Here is a 24266-nt window from a genome sequence, read left to right as displayed (position 1 = left end):
TAAGATGATTTGCTTCCCATATCACAGACACAGGAGGGAAGGTTAACTGCTGATTCTAAACTGGCAAACACACCAAGTAAGCAGACACTAAAAGCACTATATTAATTAAATGATACAGTCATATGAAAAAGTTTGGGAACCCCTCTCAGCCCGCATAATAATTTACTGTACTTTCAACAAAAAAGATAACAGTGGTATGTCTTTCATTTCCTAGAAACATCTGAGTACTGGGGTGTTTTCCAAACAAATATTTTTAGTGAAGCAGTATTTAGTTGTATGAAATTAATCAAATGTGAAAAACTGGCTGTGCAAAAATGTGGGTCCCCTTGTAATTTTGCTGATTTGAATGCATGTAACTGCTCAATTCTGATTACTTGCAACACCAAATTGGTTGGATGAGCTCGTTAAGCCTTGAACTTCATAGACAGGTGTGTCCAATCATGAGATATAAAAGGTATTTAAGGTGGTCAATTGCAAGTTGTTTCCTTTGACTCTTCTCTGAAGAGTGACAGCATGGGATCCTCAAAGCAACTCTCAAAAGATCTGAAAACAAAGATTGTTCAGTCTCATGGTTTAGGGGAAGGCTACAAAAAGCTCTCTCAGAGGTTTAAACTGTCAGTTTCAACTGTAAGGAATATAATCAGGAAATGGAAGGCCACAGGCACAGTTGCTGTTAAACCCAGCAGGTCTGGAAGGCCAAGAAAAATACAGGAGCAGCATATGCGCAGGATTGTGAGAATGGTTACAGACAACCCACAGATCACCTCCAAAGACCTGCAAGAACATCTTGCTGCAGATGGTGTATCTGTACATCTTTCTACAATTCAGTGCAATTTGCACAAAGAACATCTATATGGCAGGGTGATGAGAAAGAAGCCCTTTCTGCACTCACGCCACAAACAGAGTCGCTTGTTGTATGCCAATGCTCATTTAGACAAACCAGATTCATTCTGGAACAAAGTGCTTTGGACTGATGAAACAAAAATTAAGTTATTTGGTCATAACAAAAAGCGCTTTGCATGGCGGAAGAAGAACACCACATTCCAAGAAAAACACCTGCTACCTACTGTCAAATTTAGTGGAGGATCCATCATGCTGTGTGGCTAGGTCAGGGACTGGGGCCCTTGTTAAAGTCGAGGGTCGGATGAATTATATCAACAAACTCTTCAGGATAATGTTCAAGCATCAGTCACAAAGTTGAAGTTACACAGGGGTTGGATATTCCATCAAGACAATGACCCAAAACACACTTTGAAATCTACAAAGGCATTCACGTAGAGGGAGAAGTACAATGTTCTGGAATGGCCCTCACAGTCCTCTGACTAGAATATCATGGAAAATCTACGGGATGATTTGAAACAGGCTGTCCATACTCGGCAGCCATCAAATTTAACTGAACTGGAGAGATTTTGTATGGAAGAATGGCCAAAAATACCTCCATCCGGAATCCAGACCCTCATCAAAGGCTATAGGAGGTGTCTAGAGGCTGTTATATTTGCAAAAGGAGGCTCAACTAAGTATTGATGTCATATCTCTGTTGGTCTGCCCAAATTTATGCACCTGTCTAATTTTGTTATGATGCATATTGCATATTTTCTGTTAATCCAATCAACTTAATGTCACTGCTGAAATACTACTGTTTCCATAAGGCATGTCATATATTAAAAGGAAGTTGCTACTTTGAAAGCTCAGCCAATGATAAACAAAAATCCAAAGAATTAAGAGGGGTTCCCATACTTTTTCATATGACTGTATAACATTGAACACTAGTTTTAAACATACATATTATATGTATATATATTTTTTATACAAGAAATAAACAATATAGATCCACTAGGTACGGATGTTTTATCATATTACACAAGTAGCATAACATAAATAGCAGCAAAAGACATATACCACCCAATATGGAACAATCATATTGTGTTTAAATAAGCACGGGGACAAGATACAACTTACATACCAGTAAACATAACCATGAATCAAGAACATATTAACCAAAATAAATGTGACCAACAAGATCACCTAGCAGAAGACAAGAATCAACAACAGTTAAATAAACATTGTGAGCTACACATTGATCTAGTGAATACATAATAATGAATATATGTTTGTTACATTTGTTAGTAGGCAGCTGTATTTGATAATTGTTCATGTTTTTCAGTATTCTTAGTTGATTCTAAATTGGCCCCACGTGGGTGTTGGCACAACTGGGCCCTGCAGTGGACTTACGTAACATGCAAGGTGGCTTCCTGCCTCGTGTTCATCACTGCCCCAGACTGGATAAACAAGTTTGAGAATGATATGTTATATCCTAAAATGGCAGTTGTTCTAGTCCTACTTAAACTGACACACATATAAAATGTGAAATTTATAGACATGTAGGTTGTTATTTAACACGTTTTGTAATTAGTTCCTCAAAAGGTAGGAGATGTCACCACTATCACTAGCACCAGGGATATTTTATTGATTTTACACAAACATCAACACATTACTGCAGAGTTTGGTCCATTTGTCTCGGTGTCCAGCCACCTTAAGGGTCACTGGGGCCGTCTGCTCTCCAGGACTCACATTAAATCAGAGCATTTTAACATTTAACCACTTCACCAAAGCTGTGGCACGTGCTGCTTATTTATAATGTCATATTTTTACTCATTTGCATTTACTTTGTCTGTGCTGCGATTCCGTCTGAGATTTTTCCCGAATTTAGCACAGTGCTGCTGAACTGCATAAGTGGGTTACAAGATGGATGGATGGATTAACTTTGCCAATTGACAGGTTTGCATTTGGTGTATTGCTCACCAGTGTGAACCATATAATAATCTGAACTGCACAACATGAAAATAAAAATATTCTTTCTATTACAAAAAAACATGGAATTCTTAAGTGTCATCTATACTACTGGTTTTTGCCTCAAATGAGTAACAGTTCATGCAAAGATATGAAAAATGAAATCCTGAAGAAGATGAATTCAAGTCGATTGGTTTTAGTTCAGGATATTCAGCTAATCTCCTCATCAAACGGCACTGTCATTGCCAGACCTGTTCTTGACAAACATCCAAGTGACTCAGACTGCCAGCCATAGCATACATTCTCTGGAATAAATCTGTAACCTTTTAACTAGAATGTACCAACAAAGCTAACATGCCACACTGTCACCGCCTATGTTTTGTTGTTGAAACTAAAGTATCTAAAAGATAACAAAAAAAAAAAATGCAGGATTTCAAACAATTCAAATTGTTCAATCAATCAAGAACTGCCAGAATGTGCCAGAATGTGCAACAGCGTCTTTGCTCAGGCAATAAGACTGCTAAACTCTCTGTAACAGGCCTGTTTTTATACACATAATTATTTAATTTTAGCTGTAGTATTTATTCAACTGGGCAGCATGGTGGCGCAGTGGGTAGCGCGTGGGTTTCCTCCGGGCGCTCCGGTTTCCTCCCACAGTCCAAAGACATGCAGGTAAGGTGGACTGGAGATTCTACACTGGCCCTAGTGAGTGCTTGGTGTGTGAGTGTGTTTGTGTGTGTCCTGCGGTGGGTTGGCACCCTGCCCAGGATTGGTTCCTGCCTTGTGCCCTGTGTTGGCTGGGATTGGCTCCAGCAGACCCCCGTGACCCTGTGTTCGAATTCAGCGGGTTGGAAAATGAATGGATGGATGGATATTTATTCAACTATATTACACACGTATTGGTTGGACTTTGTGAATTTAGCACTTTCTTGGTTTACTTTTTTGCACACTTTTTGGTCTTTTATGATATGGCTGGAATGACAAATAAAAACTTGAATTCTCACGTTAGAATACACCTATGTCAAAACAGATTCAAGAGGTATTTAGACCCATTTCCTCTTCTGCACACTGTACTGAGTTGTAGATTTGTAATTTTAAAATGATAAAATGCTCTATTTTGACCTCATCAATCTATGCTCAATAATTCATCTTGACAAAGTGAAAACACATTTTCAGAAAGGTTTGTACATTTATTCAAAATCAAAACCTGAAACCTCTCATTTATAGAAGTATTCAGACATTTAATTGTGGCACAAATTGTAGCCAGTGGAATCCTGTTTGCTTTAATCCTCCTTGAGATGTGTCTAGAACTTGATTGGAGTCCACATGTGGCAAACTGATTTGACTGGACATCGATTAGAAAGGCACATGCCTGTGTATAAACTATAAGGTTCCACAACTCACACTGCATGTCCCAAGCCAAGAAGTCCAAGGAATTCTTTGTAGACCTCCATGAGGTACAGATCAGGGCAAGTGGATAAAACCATTTCTAAAGCTTTAAGTGATCCCAGGAACATGGTGGCCTCAAAAATTATGATATGGAAGAAGTTTGGAACCACCAAGACTCTTTCTAGAGTTGGCCATCCAGTTAAACTGAGTAACTGGGCAGGAAAAGCCTTGGTCAGGTAAGCGAACAAGAACTGAATGTTCACTCTAACACAGCTTCAAAGGTCCTCTGATGAGAACGGAGAACCTGTCAGAAAGAAGACCATCTCAGCAGCACTCCGTCAGTCAGGTTTTAATGGTACAGTGGCTACACAGAAGCCATACTTGAGTAAAAGCTTGCCAAATGGCATTGAATGGACTCGGACAATACGTGGGAAAAGATTGAGACAAAAATGTAACTCTTTGGGCAGAAAACCAGCCACTTTGTTTGGCAAAGACCAGATACCACTCATGATCATGGTGGTGGCAACATCATCCTTTGGGATCGCTCCTCAGTGGCAGGGCCAGGGAGACTGATCACAAAAGAAGGGAGGAGGAATGCAGCCAAAATACAAGAGGTCCTAGAAGAAAACCTGTTCCGGAGTGCATGGGACCTCAGATTGGAGTAATGGTTCTCCTTTCGGCATGAAAATAACCCAAAGCATACAGCTGAGACAATACTGGAGTGTCATTGGAACCCTGACTGTCCTTGAGCAGCTCGGCCAAAGCCCAGAATTACAGTAAACCCTGTAGAACTTCTGAGGTGAGTCCGGAAGATGACAATTTACAGATACTTCCCATCCAATCGAACAGAGCTTGAGAGGATCTGCCAGGAAGAATGGGATAAACTGCCCAAATTCTGGCATGCAAAGCTGGTAGAGAGTAACCCCAGAAGAACCAAAAAGGCCAGAGGGGCTTTTACAAACATATTGAATTAATTAAGGTTCTCAATACTTATATGAATGAGAAATTCCAGGTTTAATTTTTAATATGTTTGCAGACCTTTCTGAAAACATGTTTTCACTTGATTGTAGATTGATGTGGAAAAATGCCAAATTTTACCTATTTAAAATGAAATGTACAACACAATAAAGTGTGCAGGGAGTCGAGAAGATAGATAGATAGATAGATAGATAGATAGATAGATAGATAGATAGATAGATAGATAGATAGATAGATAGATAGATAGATAGATAGATAGATAGATAGATAGATAGATAATCTTTATTTGTCCCTAGGGGGAAATGAAAAATCATTTGCTGCTTGAATTAGTCAAACATTATTGCAGCTGTAATATTAATTTAGGAGTAATGAGTGCAGTGGGTGACATCTGCTTACCTGACTACACACAGGGCACATATTGCTCAAGATCACCTGCTCTGCTTACTTTTCTCCTCACAATTTTTTTTTACAACATTAGGCCTGATGAACAGCCAAACAAAGCAGATATCCTACATGCAATGTTTCAACCAAGCCTCTCCCTACTGGGCCACTTTTTATTGTCCCTCACCTGCCCCACATTGACTCACCCAGCCTCTCACTGGCTATAATGGCTAAGCCAGTGTCTCTCCCTCTCACCCTCTCCTTGGATGACAGCTATATTCTGCTAAGCAGAATGCTGTTTTTAACTATACTGCACAATATGACATTTCACTGTTTTAGAATAAAAGACTTGAAGGCTCACTTTGAATTGGTCACATGTGAACCGTGGCTGAGGTACATCAAAGAAACTGCAAAGTGAATCAGATTGACTGATCAAGCTGACAACCAAAAACTCAACTGGTGGGTGTCTGCTTTTTACTCCATTACACCCTCAATATGCGCCACAGCCCACAGATTCAACACCCTGATTTGTGGTGTGTGTAGCTGTCAGTGCCACTTCACAACTGTATGTGCAACCTCCTGATCAACATCCACTAATACTGAGGCTGTCTGAGAAGTACGTAAAGACTTTGGTCCAAAATGATGTCAATTTAGTGCATTCCCAAAACACGTGGCCTAGTGATGCTGCAGCTAGATGGCAGGGCTTGCAGGTTGGGTCTTGCAGTGGCTACATTTTGGACATATTTAAGGGAGATAAATGTGATTGATGAAAGACTTTAGGTGAAGTATGGAATGCTTGGTGCAGATAGAACTGGAGTGAGTATTTTATGGATGGACTCCTTTTCTGAGATTGACTGTTGGGAGGTCTCTCTCCTACCATTCCCTAGGATCACTGACAGGTAGATTCTTTGAAATGTTTTCATATATTGTTGAGATACTGCCCAAGTCTTCGTCAAGATTGGTCAATATTGCCATTAGGATAAATATGGGTGTGGGATGTGGAAAGTGTTTCGCTGGGAGGTTGAATTTGGAGTGTAATTGTTCATAAGATGCAAATATGTTCTCTCTATCAAGATCTCTTAGTGTCTTATGACAGGCAGTGTGGCATAGTGGGTAAGGCTTTGGCCTTCAAACCCTGAGGTTGTGGGTTCGAATCCTGCTACTGACACTGTGTGACCATGAGCAAGTCACATGACCTGCCTTGTGCTCCAACTGGAAAAGCAAAAGAAATATAACCGAATTGTATCATAAACCTTGGATAAAGGTGTCGGCTAAATAAGTAAATGCCTTAATCTCTAGTGGTCTCTATGAGTTAAATACTGAGTACATCTGAGAGGGCTGAAACAGATGATCGTCGTGTGTATGAGCCAAAGATGGTTCCTTTAGCTTAAAATGTGTCCTGCAAGTAGGTGGTAGACACATGGATTACTCGTGTGCCGAGAACAGTTAGTATAAAGTGGAGCACAAAGCAAGGCACACAAGGAAGATTTAGAACAAATTTTGTTTTCCACTACATGCCAAGCCAGTGTGAATTTATGAGGTTCTGAAGATTTCCAAGGCTTCTTTGTGCAAATATTTGCTGCCCAGTAGTAAAACTGAAAGTTAGGTAGTGCCATGCCACCTTCTGCTTCAGAACTTTGTAAAGTCACCTTTTGAATGCCTGGCCGTTTTCAATATTAAGTGAAATTTGCCATATTTGAGTCTAATCTTTTAAAGAATGATTTGTTAACATATATAGGAGTACTCTGAAATACATATAGCAGCTTAGAGAGGATGTTCATTTTGAGAGTGTTAATTTTCCCTACTAAGCCATTAAGCAGGGTGGACCATCTGTTAATATTTAGTGTTCTCCCTGATGGCATTACAGCACAGTGAGAGAAATCGATTGTAAATGTCTAAGCCACATTACTAGCATGCAGACTTACCTTGCTCAACTAGAAGAATTCCAACCCACCTTCTACAACTCAGAGGGTAAGCGACGTTCTGTATTATCTCAAATTAGAGAAAATCAAATTCTCTCTGAGAGCACATGTCAAGAATTCATTAATACTATTTTAGAATAAGCATGTTGACTCTCCTGCGGTGGGTTGGCACCCTGCCCGGGATTGTTTCCTGCCTTGTGCCCTGTGTTGGCTGGGATTGGCTCCAGCAGACCCCCGTGACCCTGTATTCGGATTCAGCGGGTTGGAAAATGGATGGATGGATGGATGTTGACTCTCTGATGCCATTAACTGTTTTATTATTTCTTAAAAAAATATATGATGGGTGCGATTCTTTTTTTCATTTTGCTCAAGTCTATGTTCTTTAATTCTTTCTTTTAGTTGGGTTAAATCTTTTTTTTTTTGTCTGTTGCTGTATCTTTATTTTTCCTTTGCTTTCATTGTAATTAATTTGAAGTAAATGGTTGTATCTGGTATCTTAATACATAATTCGCCAGTCTCCTCACTCACTCACTCACTCACTCACTCACTCACTCACTCACTCACTCACTCACTCACTCACTCACTCACTCACTCACTCACTCACGTCTGTCCGAAGCAGAATGCGCAGTTGCCTTCTGCGCAGCTGCCGAAAAAACCTTATGAGACCGACGTCGTGGAAGATGGCGGATTTACGGCCGTGCAAATTCAAAGAGAAAGGCGACTACGGCCGCGAAAATTCAAAGAGAAAGGCGACTTCGATTAAAGCTCTAGAGGCCTGAAAGGCGATGTCGACTACAGCTCGAGGCCTAATTACGCATTCATTCAATACACTTATATCAGGTTTGTGGTCCTTATACTTATTATATATTATACTATTCCACTCGTGCCCGTTTCATCTTACGTTGTCGAAACGGGCTCTTTGTCTAGTGTCATTATAATATGTTTGATCTGTTGCATGTCACTGTAATGTTCTGGTTTTGGAAATTACACTTAAAAACATCCACTAGATATTGTGGGATCTCATTAAGAATATATGACAAATTGTCCATGTAACTTGACATTACTTTAGTCCTCCATGTTCTTTAGCCTAGTGCTACTATGAGGCGCACTGAATGGGGGATTACTCAGAATGAATAGGCTCCTGTCCACAAATAAAAACTGCCTGATCACCATAACAAAAGGTTTCCTTATCTCTTTAAAAGCCTCCACTATATATTAAGATGTCACAAATTCACCGCATGTCATTTCTCAACCCCAGCCCAGACTGCCAATGACAATTAGAAGTGCTGATCCATGTCTAGTTCAGTCTGCCCTCCAGTTTACACATTATTCAAATTCTGAAAATCCTTTAATGCTCTGTCTGTTAATAGGCCAGAAATCAACCAAAACGTTTACACTGTTATTTCTAGAATTTTCTAAATATGAGTGTTGATAGCTATGTTTCGGTCAAAATTTCAATCAATATCAACTCATGTCTGAATCCATGCATTTACAATAATCCAAGTCACTTAGGATAAATCTGTCTATTAAACAAATAAATACAAGTAAAGGTATTTAAATTCTTGGATAACTAGTATTCTTTTCTTACCACAGAGCAGCTGACTTTCAAATAACCTTCCGTGAAGATCACGTCATCCGCTGCAGTGACGTCAGTCGCTGGCAGTGCATAGCAACACAGTAATAACCTCATGAAAATGCAGAGCTTGTGTGCCATCATCGTGCCGGAAGAAAAGCACGTAGAATTTCAATTTATCATGAAAGTCGGGTGCCACACCACATAACCATTTTCGACACGTCTCTCTGGCACAACACTTAATGACTGGTTACAGTGGATTCTCCAAGATCTGAAAGTTGGCACAGTGGAAATACCAGCAAGCACCTGTAGCATTCACTTGATGGCCTGTACAGGCACCAAAACACAAGGCTGACGTTTAAAGATGGATGACTTCACTTGTCAGACAATTCTCAGTGCTCTGGCAATTTTTCCATTAACTCTTTGCATGGAGTGGATGAACTGCATCGATTTCTAATGCTAGGCCTATTCTATAGCAAAGCTGTAGAGAGTCTGATGCCAAGTGTATGTCTGATCAGTATCAGCTGCAGATGGCCTCTGATCCGTACTGACTTTTTACAGACTGTGACGCCACACGTGTGTGAGGTCAGTTGTCACTACAGATCCTGTGTAAAAAGGTTGTTTGTGGCTAGAGATGACTTTCTGTAGACTATAATGCCAAACACCTGTAAGTATTAGGATGCCAAGGCTGTGTTTGGTTTTAAGTGACCTTCTGCAGATTCTTGATTGTTCTGTAGTGACTCTGCAAAATCTCCAATGCCAAGGCCCTGTCTGGGGAGTAGTGGCTTTCTTCGGACTTGTAATGCCAGGCGTAAGAATGACCTGTAGTGACCGTATTGAGATTCTAATGCCAAAACGGTGTCTTTTCTGTAGTGACGTTGCACACACTCCAGTGCCAAGTTTTTATCTGGACATTAGTGACTTTTTACACACTTAAAAGCCAAGCCCGAGTGTGGTCCATAGTGTCGTTGTAGGAGCTCCAATGCTAAGCAGGTGCTGAAACTGCAGTGCCAAAAGTGCTTGTGGCCTGAAGTGACTTTCTGCAGCAGCTTTGTGGACACATTCATGCCAAGAATGTCCCCGGAGAGTAAGGACTTTCTGCAGACTCCAGTGCCAAGCCTGTTTAGTCCATAGCTACTTTGTAATGACTTCAGTCTGTTTCTGGTACGTGGAAACTTTCAACACAATGCAATGCTAAGTCTGCTTCTCCTCCATAGTGACACTTGGATGCCAAGGCTTCATCGTTACACTAACAAACTTGCAAGCTCTCAGATGATGGGCTTTTGTCCATGTGATGATGATTATGCAGATACTATACTGTGCAGAATGTTCATATCATTTTGTATCCAGACATGCCTTTCCACCCAGTGTCTTTTCTCCAGATTGTTTTTTATTTTTGTCTTTTTTTTTTCCCAAATTGGCAGTTCTCCTGCTTTGTCTATGTTATTCTTTCCAACATGAAGGTATTGTGCTTGGGATTATTCTCATTTGTCTTCCAGTGACTGAAATGACAGAAGAGCATGATAATGTTAGGCAAGTTACATACAAGAGATGCCAAGTTTATATCACATACACAAACTAGAAATTACTTCTAAGCAATTGTACTTTCCGCCTCAGGGAATACCTGGGAAGCTGCAACTGACGGGAATTCAGAAGTAAAGCAAAGACTGCTGGCAACACCCTGTATTATGCAACTAAAACTCCATCACACCAGGCTGCCACAAACTTATTCTGTTTTAAACCGACTACCACTGTACCCTTTGAGCAGACAATCCAAGACAGTCACATACACAGAAAATATAAGAGATATAGACCAATAAGGCTTTTGTAAAACCCTCAAAATCTATCATACATTTAAAAGACAGTGGTGTCATATCTCAACATTCTGGCCTACATCAGCCAGACACCTGGGACATTTCTCAAACACGTGATTAGGTTTAATGCAGGATTATATCTGCAAAGTTCCCATAAGAACAACAGATAAAATGCTGCTGCAGGCTGGGCTAATTTGGATTATTCTCACACCCATTTTCTACAACAACAACAACATTTATTTATATAGCACATTTTCATACAAAAAAGTAGCTCAAAGTGCTTTACATAATGAAGAAAAGAAAATAAAAATAAAAGACAAAATAAGAAATTAAAATAAGACAACATTAGTTAACATAGAAATAGAGTAAGGTCCGATGGCCAGGGGGGACAGAAAAAACAAAAAAAACTCCAGATGGCTGGAGAAAAAAATAAAATCTGAAGGGGTTCCAGGCCACGAGACCACCCAGTCCCCTCTGGACATTCTACCTAACATAAATGAAATAGTCCTCAACACAGTTCTACACAGATCATTGAGAGTTGACACCTACAGGGCCTATAAAAAGTGTCCCCCACCCCCCTTAGACATTTTCACATTGTTACACAACATTGAATCGTACATTCAATGTACGAGTAAATTTAGAGTACAGTAAATTTGGCTTTTTGACGCTGATGAATATAAAAAGGCTCTTCAATGCCAAAGTGTAAAGAGATCTCTACAAAATGGTCCAAATGAATGAGAAATATAAAACACAACTAAATCATCATCAGCGGTGCAGTCCATTACTATAGAAGTTATAGAATGAGTTCACTGATGGTCACCTGTTAGGACTTTCGTATACAATAGATGGACCTGATCTGCAAGGTCCAAATTGTGGTGAGTCGGTATGGTGGACTAACATGCAAAATGAAGACAAAAGAACACTTGAAAAGCACAAGTCGGGGAATGGAGACAAGCAAATCACCAAGCCACTGAATACCCCTTGGAGTTCAGTCAAATCAACTATTATAAAATGGAGAGAGCATGGCACAGCTCTAAATCTGCCTAGAGCAGACCATCCATAAAAACTGAGTGATCAGGCAATAAGAAGATAAGTGAGCCAAGAGTTACAAGCTACAGTAGGTCAGTTTGGAGAGCCTGTGCAGACAATAACTGTTACCTGGATGCTTCACTTGCCAAGCTTTAGGAGAAAATGGCAAAGGGAAAGTCAAAAAAAGAAAATAACACACTTAACATCTCAGCTAGAGTTTGCTGCCAGGCACACGGGAGACTCTGAAGTCAGCTTGGAAGAACATCTTAAATATTCTATACCCCTGTTTCACTTGTCCCTGATATTAATGTCACTACAAGTATCACTGATGGGAAGACAAGACAGTGGTGGTCTGGAGTAGTCAACACCCAAATTTTTAGCAGTCTTACTGTTCAGCAGGCATGATGGGCGCTAGCCTTTTCCAATGGGTAACTGCTTGATCATTCATAAAACCAATCACTGTCTTCATTAGAAAACAACCATTAGCTGGCAGACATGGTGCTAAATTTTGCAAAGCCAAGGACGAGATAGTGCAGGGAAAGATTATGGCTCCATGAGGCCTAACATTGGATTAGACTGATGGAGTCGATGAAGGGATGTTCCTGCCATGCTTTTCAGAGGTAGATCAATACCCTGTAAAGGGAGCTCCATTGAATTCAATGCTAATTCAAGTAACTTGCACAAAAAAAAATGTACTGAAAGGGAAATGAAAAGTACTGTCTATAGAAAGTCATCATTGTCTCCCGTGTCCATGTGGGCTTTTTCTTCATCTAGAATGTCAAGTGAACCAGTGCACCAAACTGCCACCTTAGGTGTGTGCAGGTGTGTTTGTGTGGGGTTGGCACAGGCTCCAGCTCACTATGACAGAACAGGGAGATTACGTTGGATCTAAAAAAAATGGTGAAGAGAAAATTATGTACAACTTAGAAGGAAAAATTCAATGTGAAGTCTTTACCTCAATCTCTTCTTTAGCCAACATATGTTATATGGGTTGGAGACGGTGGCACTGACCACAAAGCAGGAGACAGAGATGGAGGTAGCAGAGTTAAAGATGTTAAGATTTGCACTGGGTGTGATGAGGATGGACAGGATTAGAAATGAGGACTTTAGAGGGTCAGCTCAAGTTGAACGGTTGGGAGACAAAGTCAGAGAGATGAGATTGCGTTGGTTTGGACACGTGCAGAGGAGAGATGCTGGGTATATTGGGAAAAGGATGCTAAGGATAGAGCTGTCAGGGAAGAGGAAAAGAGGAAGGCCTAAGAGAAGGTTTATAGATGTGGTGAGAGAGGACATGTAGGTGATGGGTGTAACAGAACAAGATGCAGAGGACAGAAAGATATGGTAGGAGATGATCCGCTGTGGTGACCCCTAACAGAAGCAGCCAAAAGAAGAAGAAGAAGACACATCCAAATACAGCTCAGATGGAAATAGAATTTCCTGGGCGATTTGGACTTCAAATATTTCCATCTCAAGGTGGTATTGGACACTAAACAATACCCCTTCCGTGCATCAGAGTTGGGCTTAGTGGACAGGCATTGGCTCCATGCCTAATCTGCTAATGGACCAGTGGCAGAGTCAGGAGGAGAAAGAACCACCCTAATGGGAGGCCCACAAATGTGACAAAAAAATAATATAATTAAATAGACATTATGTTAATTTTCTACATCCTAATATAAAACCTCATATAAATAATATTATATATAATTATTTAAAATGACCGATCGATCGATCAATCAATCGGTCGATATAGATAGATAGATAGATAGATAGATAGATAGATAGATAGATAGATAGATAGATAGATCTTTATTTGTCCCTACTGGGAAATGAAAACCCATTTGCTGCTTGAATTAGTCACACATTACTGCAGCTGTAATATTAATTTAGGAGTAATGAGTGCAGCGGGTGACATCTGCTTACCTGACTACACACAGGACACTCATAGTATAAAGTACAGCAAGCATGGGCTGGCATCCTAGCCATCCAGAAGGTCAAGCAAGCAACTGGACAAGAATGGAGCCAGGAGATCAGTAGAAGGTGCCAACATCACAACGCAGATGCTGGTGCCCCAGAAGGGCTCAGTCAAGGGTCTTTACCCAGCTAAGAAGCCAGCATGCTGGAACAATAGGATAAGATAACTTATATGAACTATTCACATTCCCAAGACACTAGATGGCAGCATCCCATGACCCGAGTACTCGTTCAGACACCCACAGGATTTGCTGGGGACTCTAGTCCCATGGACTGACACTGTTGGGTTCCAGGGTACTGCTGGGCAGTGCTGGAGGGACTGGTGCTCCCTACTTTACGAGGTTTCCACCTGACATGGGAGTACTTCCTATGGACAATGCTCCAGTACAGGAAGAGCTTCTGGGTCTCGTATAACAGGAGCAACTCTGCCTGGACTGTACTCGCTGGGAAGAAGTACATTAAAGAAAGGAGAGAGAATTACACTGCTGTGCAGTGTTAACCGAGAGAAACCTGCTACAGGTATTTTTGTTCAATAAACATTCATTTTTGAACCCACGACTGTGTCTGTAAGGTTGTGTTCGGGGTGTAGGGAGCTTCAAAGTCACCTAGTGATAGATAGATAGATAGATAGATAGATAGATAGATAGATAGATAGATAGATAGATAGATAGATAGATAGATAGATAGATAGATAGATAAAAGGCACCATATATTAAATTGATAGATAGACAAATAGATAATAAAAGGCATTATATAATAGATAGATAGATAGATAGATAGATAGATAGATAGATAGATAGATAGATAGATAGATAGATAGATAGATAGATAGATAGATAGATAGATAGATAGACTATATAAGCAAATACAGATTCAAACACACACACATACATACATACATACATACATACATACATACATACATACATACATACATATATATATATATATATATATATATATATAAAACACAAACAAGCAACAACCCACCCCCACTCCCCCCCCAATAACAAGCTTGTAGATGGTCAGATCTGCTCAGTTGTACTGCAGGTTTACATTTAAAAGCACTTAAATTTGAATACAGCACATCCAGCTTGCTGTGTCCACAAACCCAACATGCTAATTAAAGTTTGTTCGTTCCAATGTCACCCTGGATAATTCAATAGCATTTTAGGGTCAGAATGTTTCGAAGTTCAAAAGAGGCACACATTGATCACATAAACTCATCACATCTCCACAAGACTATTCCCCCCCTAGAATAAGGTTAAGCGCACGTCAGACATGCTGGAGCACAAAAAAAAAAAAAAAAGCAGCAAGAAGGAGCTCTCTTTATTTCAGCTTTAATTCTGCTCATACACTTTATTGCTTCAAGCTAACCAATAACTACACAACGTGCATGAAGAAGAGCAATGTGATGAGAGGGAAAGAGACGGATCATCCAATTAAGATGGCAATCATGTAAATAACACAGAAACTAGTGAAAGAAATACAGATAAAAACAATAATAAATTAGAGAGAAAGAGATGAATGTGCAGCAAGGGATGAAAATGGTAGTATCGGTAACCCATCACAATTTACCAGTGCTACTAGTGCTAACTTGGCACCTTTGTTCAGGCTTAACACTCAAGTAAGCTAACCAACAGATCCACCCTGATGTCATTTGAGCTCTAATCAATCATTTGCTAAATTCTTTGATATTTGTGTACGTTGTGTATTGGACATAAGCAAGATGTGAGGTGAGGGGATGGTGCATGAAGGGGGCCCACTGATGATCCCCATTTAAAAGACCTCATTCCACCACTGTAGTGGACATTTTTGCAAATACTGAAAGAATAAAACAAAACAGACTTTGAGTATATGTCAATGTTTGGTCCCTGTTTGTGCTCAGTGCCCCCAGGGTTGACTAAAGTTATTCACTGCCTTGAACTGGAACAGCAGTGATTTAAGGATGGACTAATTGATTTCGTTCTAATCATAAACAAGTGATTCTATCCATCCAGCAATCAGTTTTAAATGCCCACTTAATCCAGCCAGATAACCATGGTGGCCTTAGCCTATTTCAGCAGCTTGGAGCCACAGGTAGATCTACTATAAAACTAATGAAGCTTAAGCTTCAGGGCCCCAGAAGCAACTTTAGTGCACATTGCCTACAAATATTGGGATGAGTTTTGTAAAACTCCTACATGAAGTGGTTAAAATTTTTTAAAAAAGTGGTTATCTGTTGTGGAACAACCCTATTGAAGAAGATAACAGTGGCTACCCAGACCTGTTTGCGAAGGGCCCCAATAACAGTTCAAGCTTCAGGGCCCCAAAAATATAGAGCCACCACTGCTTTAGGCTATAGTGGGATTCACTTAAGACACATGTAGTCAGGTCAATTTACAAATACTGTTCGCCCTAGAATGTACATCTGAGGGGGTGGAAGGAAGACTTAAGTATGTGGAGAAAGTCCATGCAGGAATGAGAATGTGGAGACTCCACAATGATTTGACTCCACTCTCCTGGAAATGTGAGGAGGCCACAGTCAGGTCAACTGTGCATTTCCAGTTGGTGGCAAAGACACGTGACAGGTTTATTATTATTATTATTATTTTCTTTTATTCCCACACCAGTGTTCAAGAATCAGAGGGCCAATTGTATTATCTTTAACATGCACTACACGGGCCACATCTGCTTGGCATGCAACAGAGCCTCTGAATTTGCATAAACAAATTTTATTTAAAAATAAGCTTGTGCCATAATCTTCAGACATCTCACATTCTTGCGCTTACTTTCTCGTCTTTACTAATGAGTTTAATGTTTGTCCTTGACGGATCGGCCCTTTAAAAAAAAAAAAATCCCAGCTCTTTTTCCTTTTGGCTACGTCCAAGGAAGGGTGGACGCACCGACTACCCTGTAATCGAGGTAACTAGAGGCACAAAAATAAAAAGTTACCGACCTTAACTGTCTGACTTATATTAACGCCCCGCACCTTTATAGCGCTTAACCAGCGCGTTGGTCTCCATTACAGTACGCCAATTACTGGATTAGGTACCTTCCGCAACATGACACGACGTGATCTACCCTACTGCTCTGTCGCCCAGCGCTGCCCAGTGATTTGATCTCGGCTACTTTCAACCCGCTCCATAGCCGAGTTTACATTTAAACTCTTCAGCCTATGCTTCAAATTAGGTACACGCCTTGTTATTAAAAAACAAACATCACTGGGACACCCCGTGGAGGCGACTGGAGCGATGGGGGACTAGACGCGCATCCTCCAAGTCCTAGCCTGCATCAAGCTGCGCGACTCCTCCACGTTCAGTGCTAAAGAATCCTTCATTTCTAAACTAGACAATTAAACGTACTCACTTGAATAAAGATTATATTTTTCTTTAAAAAGTTTTATCTTCATTAAACAAAATTAAGACATTGAAAGTAGCATCTCTCGGTTAAAAAGTAATCACCTTTTAGCTAATACCCCATTTCGTATCACTTTACCATAGTTAAACGAATTTCCACTTAAATAAATAAACGGAAAGTCACGCGCGTGGAGTCGATGACAGCCGTGCCTTGCCCGAGCCCTTGCGGCACTATGGCACTGGCCAATGGACACTCGCCCCACTTTTCGGCTCACCTGCGCTAAACCGCCGCGTTAAATACAGGTGCGCTGTTTCTAAGCCCACCCGCACCGTAGTACTCCGCGTAAAAGGGTACTCACCCCAATGCCTCCATCCACTACGGGATCCAAGGGTCTTTCCCACCCCTAAAAGAGTCCGTTTGTGCGCTAAACACTTTTGTTTCTTTCTCTCCGGGTACGCTTCCACTGTTCTAAACCTTAATGGTCGTTCAGGGCTGTCAAACGAACTTCTGCTTTTCTCCCGGTTTGTGACACTCCCCTGGGTCCTAACGCCTACGGAGTATCCGCCCTCTGGAGAATTCCAGCGGAAACCGACGGCTTCAAGCGCGCGCCTGTCAGAACGAGAGTCGCTGGTGTGGAGCACGTAGCGAGCGCATGATTTACATTCCATTCAGATTCAAAAGTAGAGATATAAATAATTGTTTAAATATTGAAACACTTGTTCTTTGTACAATGCAAATTACATTTAGTTGACCTTGGAATATGTAATATTTAAGTGTGTTTTCAGTTCAGATTACATTTGGTTAGTGTGATGTACATATTTACCCAGGGCGTATTTCACGTTTATCAGGAATTTAGGCAGTTTTCTGCCGATTTTGTGTTTTACTGAAACCACATTTTTCAGTAAAGAATGCCTGTCATAACAGCAGTGGTGGCACAGCAGGAATTAACCATAAATGGGCTATTTTTTAATGATATAAAAATCCTTTTATTCTATGGCACTTGGTGCCACTGCCCGCCTGCCTAAGGTAAAGTCATCTCTGATGGAAGATCGCAGGAATCATCGGGTAGAAGGGTCCTTTCATTGGATTGGCTGGCCCAGCACTGACTCGGCTGTGGAATGGCCAATAGGGAGAGGCAGCTTGATGGCGGCGGTCTCCAGGACTCTGAACAAATCCAAATAGTATTGTTAATAAATGCTCTGTACTTATAATATTTCTATTGCAGGATTATATTGTATTGAGGATGACTTGTGTTGTGTTCTGTGTATTGTATTGTTTTTACACCAATTTATTTTGACACCCACTGCACGCCCAACCTACCCAGAAAGGGATTTCTCTTTGAATTGCCTTTCCCAAGGTTTCTCACATTTTTTTTCCCCTACAAGGGTTTTTTTTGGGAATTTTTCCTTGTTTTCTTAGAGAGTCAAGGCTGGGGGGCTGTCAAAAGGCAGGGCCTGTTAAAGCCCATTGCGGCACTTGTGGGATACTGGGCGATTCAAAAATAAATTGTATTGTATATGTCTTCAGAAAAGTGCAAGTCTGCATATGAACTGTCAGATTCTTTTCGTGGGAGATGCTGTTCCCTCTATAAGCATTTATATACCGGATATTTAACATTTTTAAACTACAGTGGATTCAGAAAGTACTTAGATGCCATCATTTTTTCACATTTTCTTATGTTGCAGCTTTGAGCTAAAATCATTTAATCTTTTTCCACACATCAAGTAACACTCAATACCTGAGAATAACAAAGCAAAAATAGAATTTTAGAAATGTATTCAATATTAAAAAAAACCCTGAAATGTATGCAATATTAAAAAAAAAACTGAAATATCACATTAAAAACTAGTATTCTGACCTTTTCCTATGACACTTGCAATCTGGCTCAGGTGCATCCCATTCTAATACCATCATTGAGATGTTTCTACACTTTGTTTGGAGTCCAGCTGTGGTCAATTCAAATAACTGGACATGAGCTGGAAAAACCCACCGTCGTTTGTAGAAGGTCCCACAGCTGACAATGTGTATCACAGCAAGAATCAAGACATGAGCTCAAAGGAATTGTCTGCAGAGCTTAGAGTCAGGGCTGCGTCGAGACACAGATCTGGGGAAGTCTCCAAAAACATCCCTGCAGTATTGAAGGTTCCTAAGAGCACAATGGCCTCCATAATTCTTAAATGGAAGACCTCTGGAACAACACTGACTCTTCCTAGAGCCAAATGGAGCAACCATAGGAGAAGGGCCAAGGTAAGAGAATGAATCCAATGGTCAGTCTAGCTGAGGTCCAGAGAACTAGTGCGGAGAGGGGGGAAACTTCCTGAAGGAAAACCTTCACTGGAACATTCCAGTAATACCAGCTGGACACAGAGAAGCCCCTCTCAGTAAAAGATACATGGAAGCCTGCTTGCAGTTTGTAAAAAAACACCTGAAGGACTCTGGGACTGTGAGAAACAACATTCTTTGGTCTGATGAACTTCAGATTAGTGTCATGTCCTGGGGAGCTTAACCAGACACCACTTATTACCTGTGCAATACCATTCCAACAGTGAACCAACGTGGTGGCAGCATCATGTTGTGGGGTTGGGACTAGAAAACTAGACCGGGACAGCAGAATGGAGCAAAGCACAGCAGTATCTTTAAAGAACACCTTTTCCAAAGCATTATGGACCTCAGCCTGGACCTAAGGTTCACCTTCCAACAGGACAGTGACCCTGAGCACAACGCAAAGACAACACAGGCATTGCTAAGGGACAACTCTGGGAATGTCCTGGGGTGGCCAGGCCAGAGCCTGGATTTGAACCCAATCAAACATCTCTGACCTGAAAATAGCCGCTCTCCGAAACTCTCCATCCAGCCTGACAGAGCTCAAGAGGATTTGTGGAGAAGAATGGTGGAACATCCCCAAATCTAAGTGGGTGAAGCTTGTCACATTGTAGCCGAGAAATCGCCAGACTGGAATCACTGCCCAAGGGGCTTCAACAAAATACAGAGTAAAGGGTCAATGTGAACTTTAAGGTTTTTATTTTTGATAAATTTGAAAACATTTCTAAAATCTTATTTTTGCTTTGTCATTCTGGGGTATTACATGTTGCTTGATGAGGGTAAGAAATTCATTTAAATGATTTTAGCATAAGGCTGCAACATAACCAAATGTGAAAAAGGTGAAGGGGTCTGAATACTTTTCTGAATCCACTGTATATAAAATATTCTTTGTTTCTCTTGTTTGATTTATCACATTAGTTTGCATTGATTACACAACCCGTGCTGCTGTTTTCAGCCCGTGAATGAACAAAAACACATTTCTCAAATTCTATGAATTATTTTAAAGTTCCATATAGTCATTGTTTTAGGCAGCAGTTTAGCCATGGAAATGTGTTATCCTTATAGACAGACAGCCCAAAAAAGACTCCTGGACTCTGGTTTTGGAATAAACCATTCTGACGATGGATGATTGTGTGCTTAAGTGAGTCTGAATGAAAGTGTGACATGTCCTGTGATGACTGACACTCCTTGAGGGCGAGTGCCTGGCTTGGGTCTCACACTGTCACGTCATTCTGCAGTCCCCTGTCAATGTGTTTTCTGTAAAGTTTTTAACTTCCTCTTGAGGACAAATAATATCTATCTATCTCTCTATCTATCTAGTGCCATTTATCCTCTAGCATCACTCTATCTAGTGCCTTTCATTATCTATCTAATGGACAAGACCAGTTCCTGTAAAATGTATGGACTCATTTATTTATTCACCATCTCCTCAGTGTTGTGGGGACAATTAAGTCAAGTTTTGAAAAATGTTTCAGAAGCAGGCAACATGGCCTACTGCCAAAGGTGTTGGACCTTACACCATAATGTTGGCTCACCGTTCAAAGAGCTCAGTCTGTTCTAAAGTAACAAATTACAAGTATGATGTCATCCATTTGCAATTCAAAAATAAAAAGAAATCCATTCGAACTAGAGTCAGTTTGCATTTGAAGGCTTGATTCGTCTCATTGTGTGGACCCGAGTCAGAGGACGCGTGCCTGTGACAGTGAAGTGCCAGTTGTGTCAGAACTCCCATACATCCCCAAGATGACCCTCACTGAGCCACTTCACCTGCATGTGTTTCTGTAGTGACTCTAAAGAGGACAATCAATCAATCAATTAATTAATTAATCAATCAATCAGTTTATCCTCATGAAAGTGTTTTTTCTTTCGATTGGGATGTAAAATACACCAAAGTTTTAGCAAAAATACAGTCACATAAATGACTCGGGTGCCGCCGCGAGCGGCAGGCTTTCCAGCAGCTCCCTGTGTGACTTTATCTTTCTACCTTTTTCTCTATTTCACTGATCACTCCTACCACTTTCTTTTATGTGGACTCATTCCCTGGACACTTTTTACTACTTTATGAGAATTTTCCCTTGGGATTAATAAAGTATCTATCTATCTATCTATCTATCTATCTATCTATCTATCTATCTATCTATCTATCTATCTATCTATCTATCTATCTATCTATCTATCTATCTATCTATCTAATCCAGCAATTCATATCTTGTTGTATTCTACAGAACATTTTGTCATTAACACATTCAATTCAGTATCGTTTATAACATTTTGGAATACAATTTGTGCCAAAATACAAAAAATAAAAACTGCCATTTTATTTATTTTATTTTGGCACAAATGGCATTCCACAGTCAAATAGTCAGCAGTAACGTTAAGTCTTCTCTACCAAACGTATAATACAGACGCTTGTTCAGAATTCAAGTATCTTCTGTATTATGTAAAAAGAATGAACTTTGCCATTAAACAGCATGTGTGTGCCTTCTTTCTAAACTCCATAAATCCTCATCTTGGAGCGAACCGTCAAGTCCGTGCAGTGCTATTCTCACCATCTTCAACTTAGGCCGTCAGATGCACTCCTGCTTCTTTACCACTTCGCAGATAAACTAGCATTAAATAATAATAGCAACAAAAAAGAAATACTAGCAACTGTCTAAATACACTTTCCAACCTACCTAAAAAGATAAAAATGAAAATAATTAAATGAATCACTCCACTGTTTATCCCCGTCAGCGTCTTTAGTTGTGCCCTAGCAGGCAAAAGCAGTCAACCGCTCCACAAATTGCAACGGCAGAACCTTATTATTGAAGAAGAGATCACGCATGCAAAATCAAAAAAATTATTTTCTATTTGTAAGACTTCAACTGGAAAAGCAAAAAAAAAAATACCTGGTGTGGTACCTGGCTGGGGTACATGCATGACCGGGATGCATAGGAGAACAGGAGGACGGCTTGTGCCTCCTCCAGAACACAAGGGGGCGTCCGCCCTGGTTGCTTTGGGGGCCACGGGTACAGAGCTTGGAAGCTCTACCCTGTAGGGGCCTGTGGTCGCCCTCATGCCTTGGGAGCCCTGGACCTCAGCACTTCCGCCACACCCGGAAGTGCTGGGGGGAAGAGGATTGGGGACACCCGGAGGACTTCCGGATACACCGCCAGAGCTTCCGCCACACAGGGGTGTGGCTACAGAAGCTCCTCAGGATGCACCTGGAGTCCACAAAAGGGGCCGCCTCACTCCAGTCATTGGCAAGAGTCGGGTGGAAGTAGGACAGAGCTCAGAGGAGAGGAGAGGAGAGGAGAAGAGTGGAGGCGGACCAGAAACTGAAGGCATTGTGTTGTGTGGCCAAGGACTTAACGGGTGATTGGTGCTGCGGCACTGGGTTTGTGCACTTCTGGAACGTATAAATATTGTAAATAAACGTGTGTGTGGTGAAACCAACATGTCTGTGTCCGGGCTGTTCCCCACACTGGAAATATATGTAATGTATTTTAAGCTTATAAGTCATCTTGAGAAAAGATATCTGGAAAAAAAACAACATTGTCCTTGCATTGATGATGAGCGCGCACAACCTCGTAGTTAAAACCCACGGCTCACAGTTATAATAAAGCATTTGATGTATATAGCGCCTTTCCTGTGCACACAACACGTTCACATGCAGTGGATTCAGACCGTTTTTCTTTCTGCACACTTTGTGTTGCAGATTTAATGTTAAATGGATACATTTGATATTGTTTACCCGTCAATCTACACACAATAACCCATGAAAAAGTGAAACAAGCTGTCAAATTTGCAAATTTACTTTAAAAATCAAAAATTAAAAACTTTCATTTATATAAGTCTTCAGACCCCTTTCACTTTCTGCAGACTTTATTGTGTTGTGATTTAACTTTAAATGGATACATTTGCTGTTCTTTATTTATTTATTCTCCTCCTGCTGCCCAAGTCCCGGGCTGTCACCCACCTCGCATGCTCCCTTCTAGCCTCTCTACCATAAACATCCGACTGCTGGAGCGCTGAATGTTCTCTCGTCTCGGTGGATGACTTATAAAGCTCTGTTAGAGAGGTCGTTGGCGTCTTCATCTCCCTGACCAAGGATCTCCTGCCACATTTACTCAGTTTAGCCAGACGGACAACTCTAAGAAGAGTCCTGGATCAGATTTATAAAACATGCGTACATACAAATGGAGGCTCGAAATGAGCATATATGCAAAAGTTGGTGATTTATAAATGGAAACGTGATGTGATGGGAGAACTTGCTTATAATTACGGTGACTCTGACTCATCCGTACGCAGCGTTTTGGAGAAAATGGGAAGTGACAACGCCCTTGATCAAGCAGGGAAATGCAGCCAAACCAGCTCAATGACGACATAATCATTTATATCACTGAGCCATTATTAGAATGTGCGTTGATGTTACAAACATATTAAACCTATGTACAGACTATTTTAATTCTCTTTTAAGAGGGCCAATTCTGAATATTTGCACTGAAGAACTTTTTTTTTTGTTTTCTTCTTCAATTCCTATCAGCTTCCTGTTTTCAGTTCTTGGTGGACAGGCCAACAGGTCTGAAATATCTCAGCCATGCTTCATTCCATCATGCCCGCTGTGGTGTAAGCCATTAACTGCCCGACAAGGCACAACATCCAGTTTTTGTAAGGTGTGGGTGTACATTCATAAAACATAATAAAAGGGCAGCAGTGCCCTGTTCTCCTAATGTGATCAGAGCACTTGCTTTAAGGGCACCTAGCAAAAATGAAGCT

At 40.7% G+C, this 24266-nt stretch overlaps 1 protein-coding gene across 3 annotated transcripts in view; it reads right to left on the bottom strand.

Moving 5' to 3' along the window:
* Window positions 1–17742, bottom strand: part of wu:fl23c11 (interleukin-17 receptor C) — a 63001-nt gene extending 45259 nt beyond the window's left edge. Inside the window, exons 1-2 of one of the 3 annotated variants that reach the window (XM_028824071.2) lie at window positions 17545–17742; window positions 9049–10535 (exon numbers count right to left, since the gene is read on the bottom strand). In XM_028824071.2, coding sequence (XP_028679904.1) covers window positions 9049–9177 — 129 coding nt within the window. In that variant the 5' untranslated portion in view covers window positions 9178–10535; window positions 17545–17742. Of the gene's footprint in view, window positions 1–9048; window positions 10536–17544 lie in introns of those variants that run through there. The other 2 variants (XM_028824073.2, XM_051921178.1) reach the window with 2 other exon arrangements.
* Between the last annotated feature and the right edge of the window lie 6524 nt (window positions 17743–24266).

This window comes from Erpetoichthys calabaricus, chromosome 18 (assembly GCF_900747795.2).
Source record: "Erpetoichthys calabaricus chromosome 18, fErpCal1.3, whole genome shotgun sequence".
In the NCBI taxonomy this organism is placed as follows: Eukaryota; Metazoa; Chordata; class Cladistia; order Polypteriformes; family Polypteridae; genus Erpetoichthys; species Erpetoichthys calabaricus.
The sequence above is the reverse complement of the archived record's forward strand: the minus strand, read 5'-3'. Positions and strand labels throughout refer to the sequence as shown.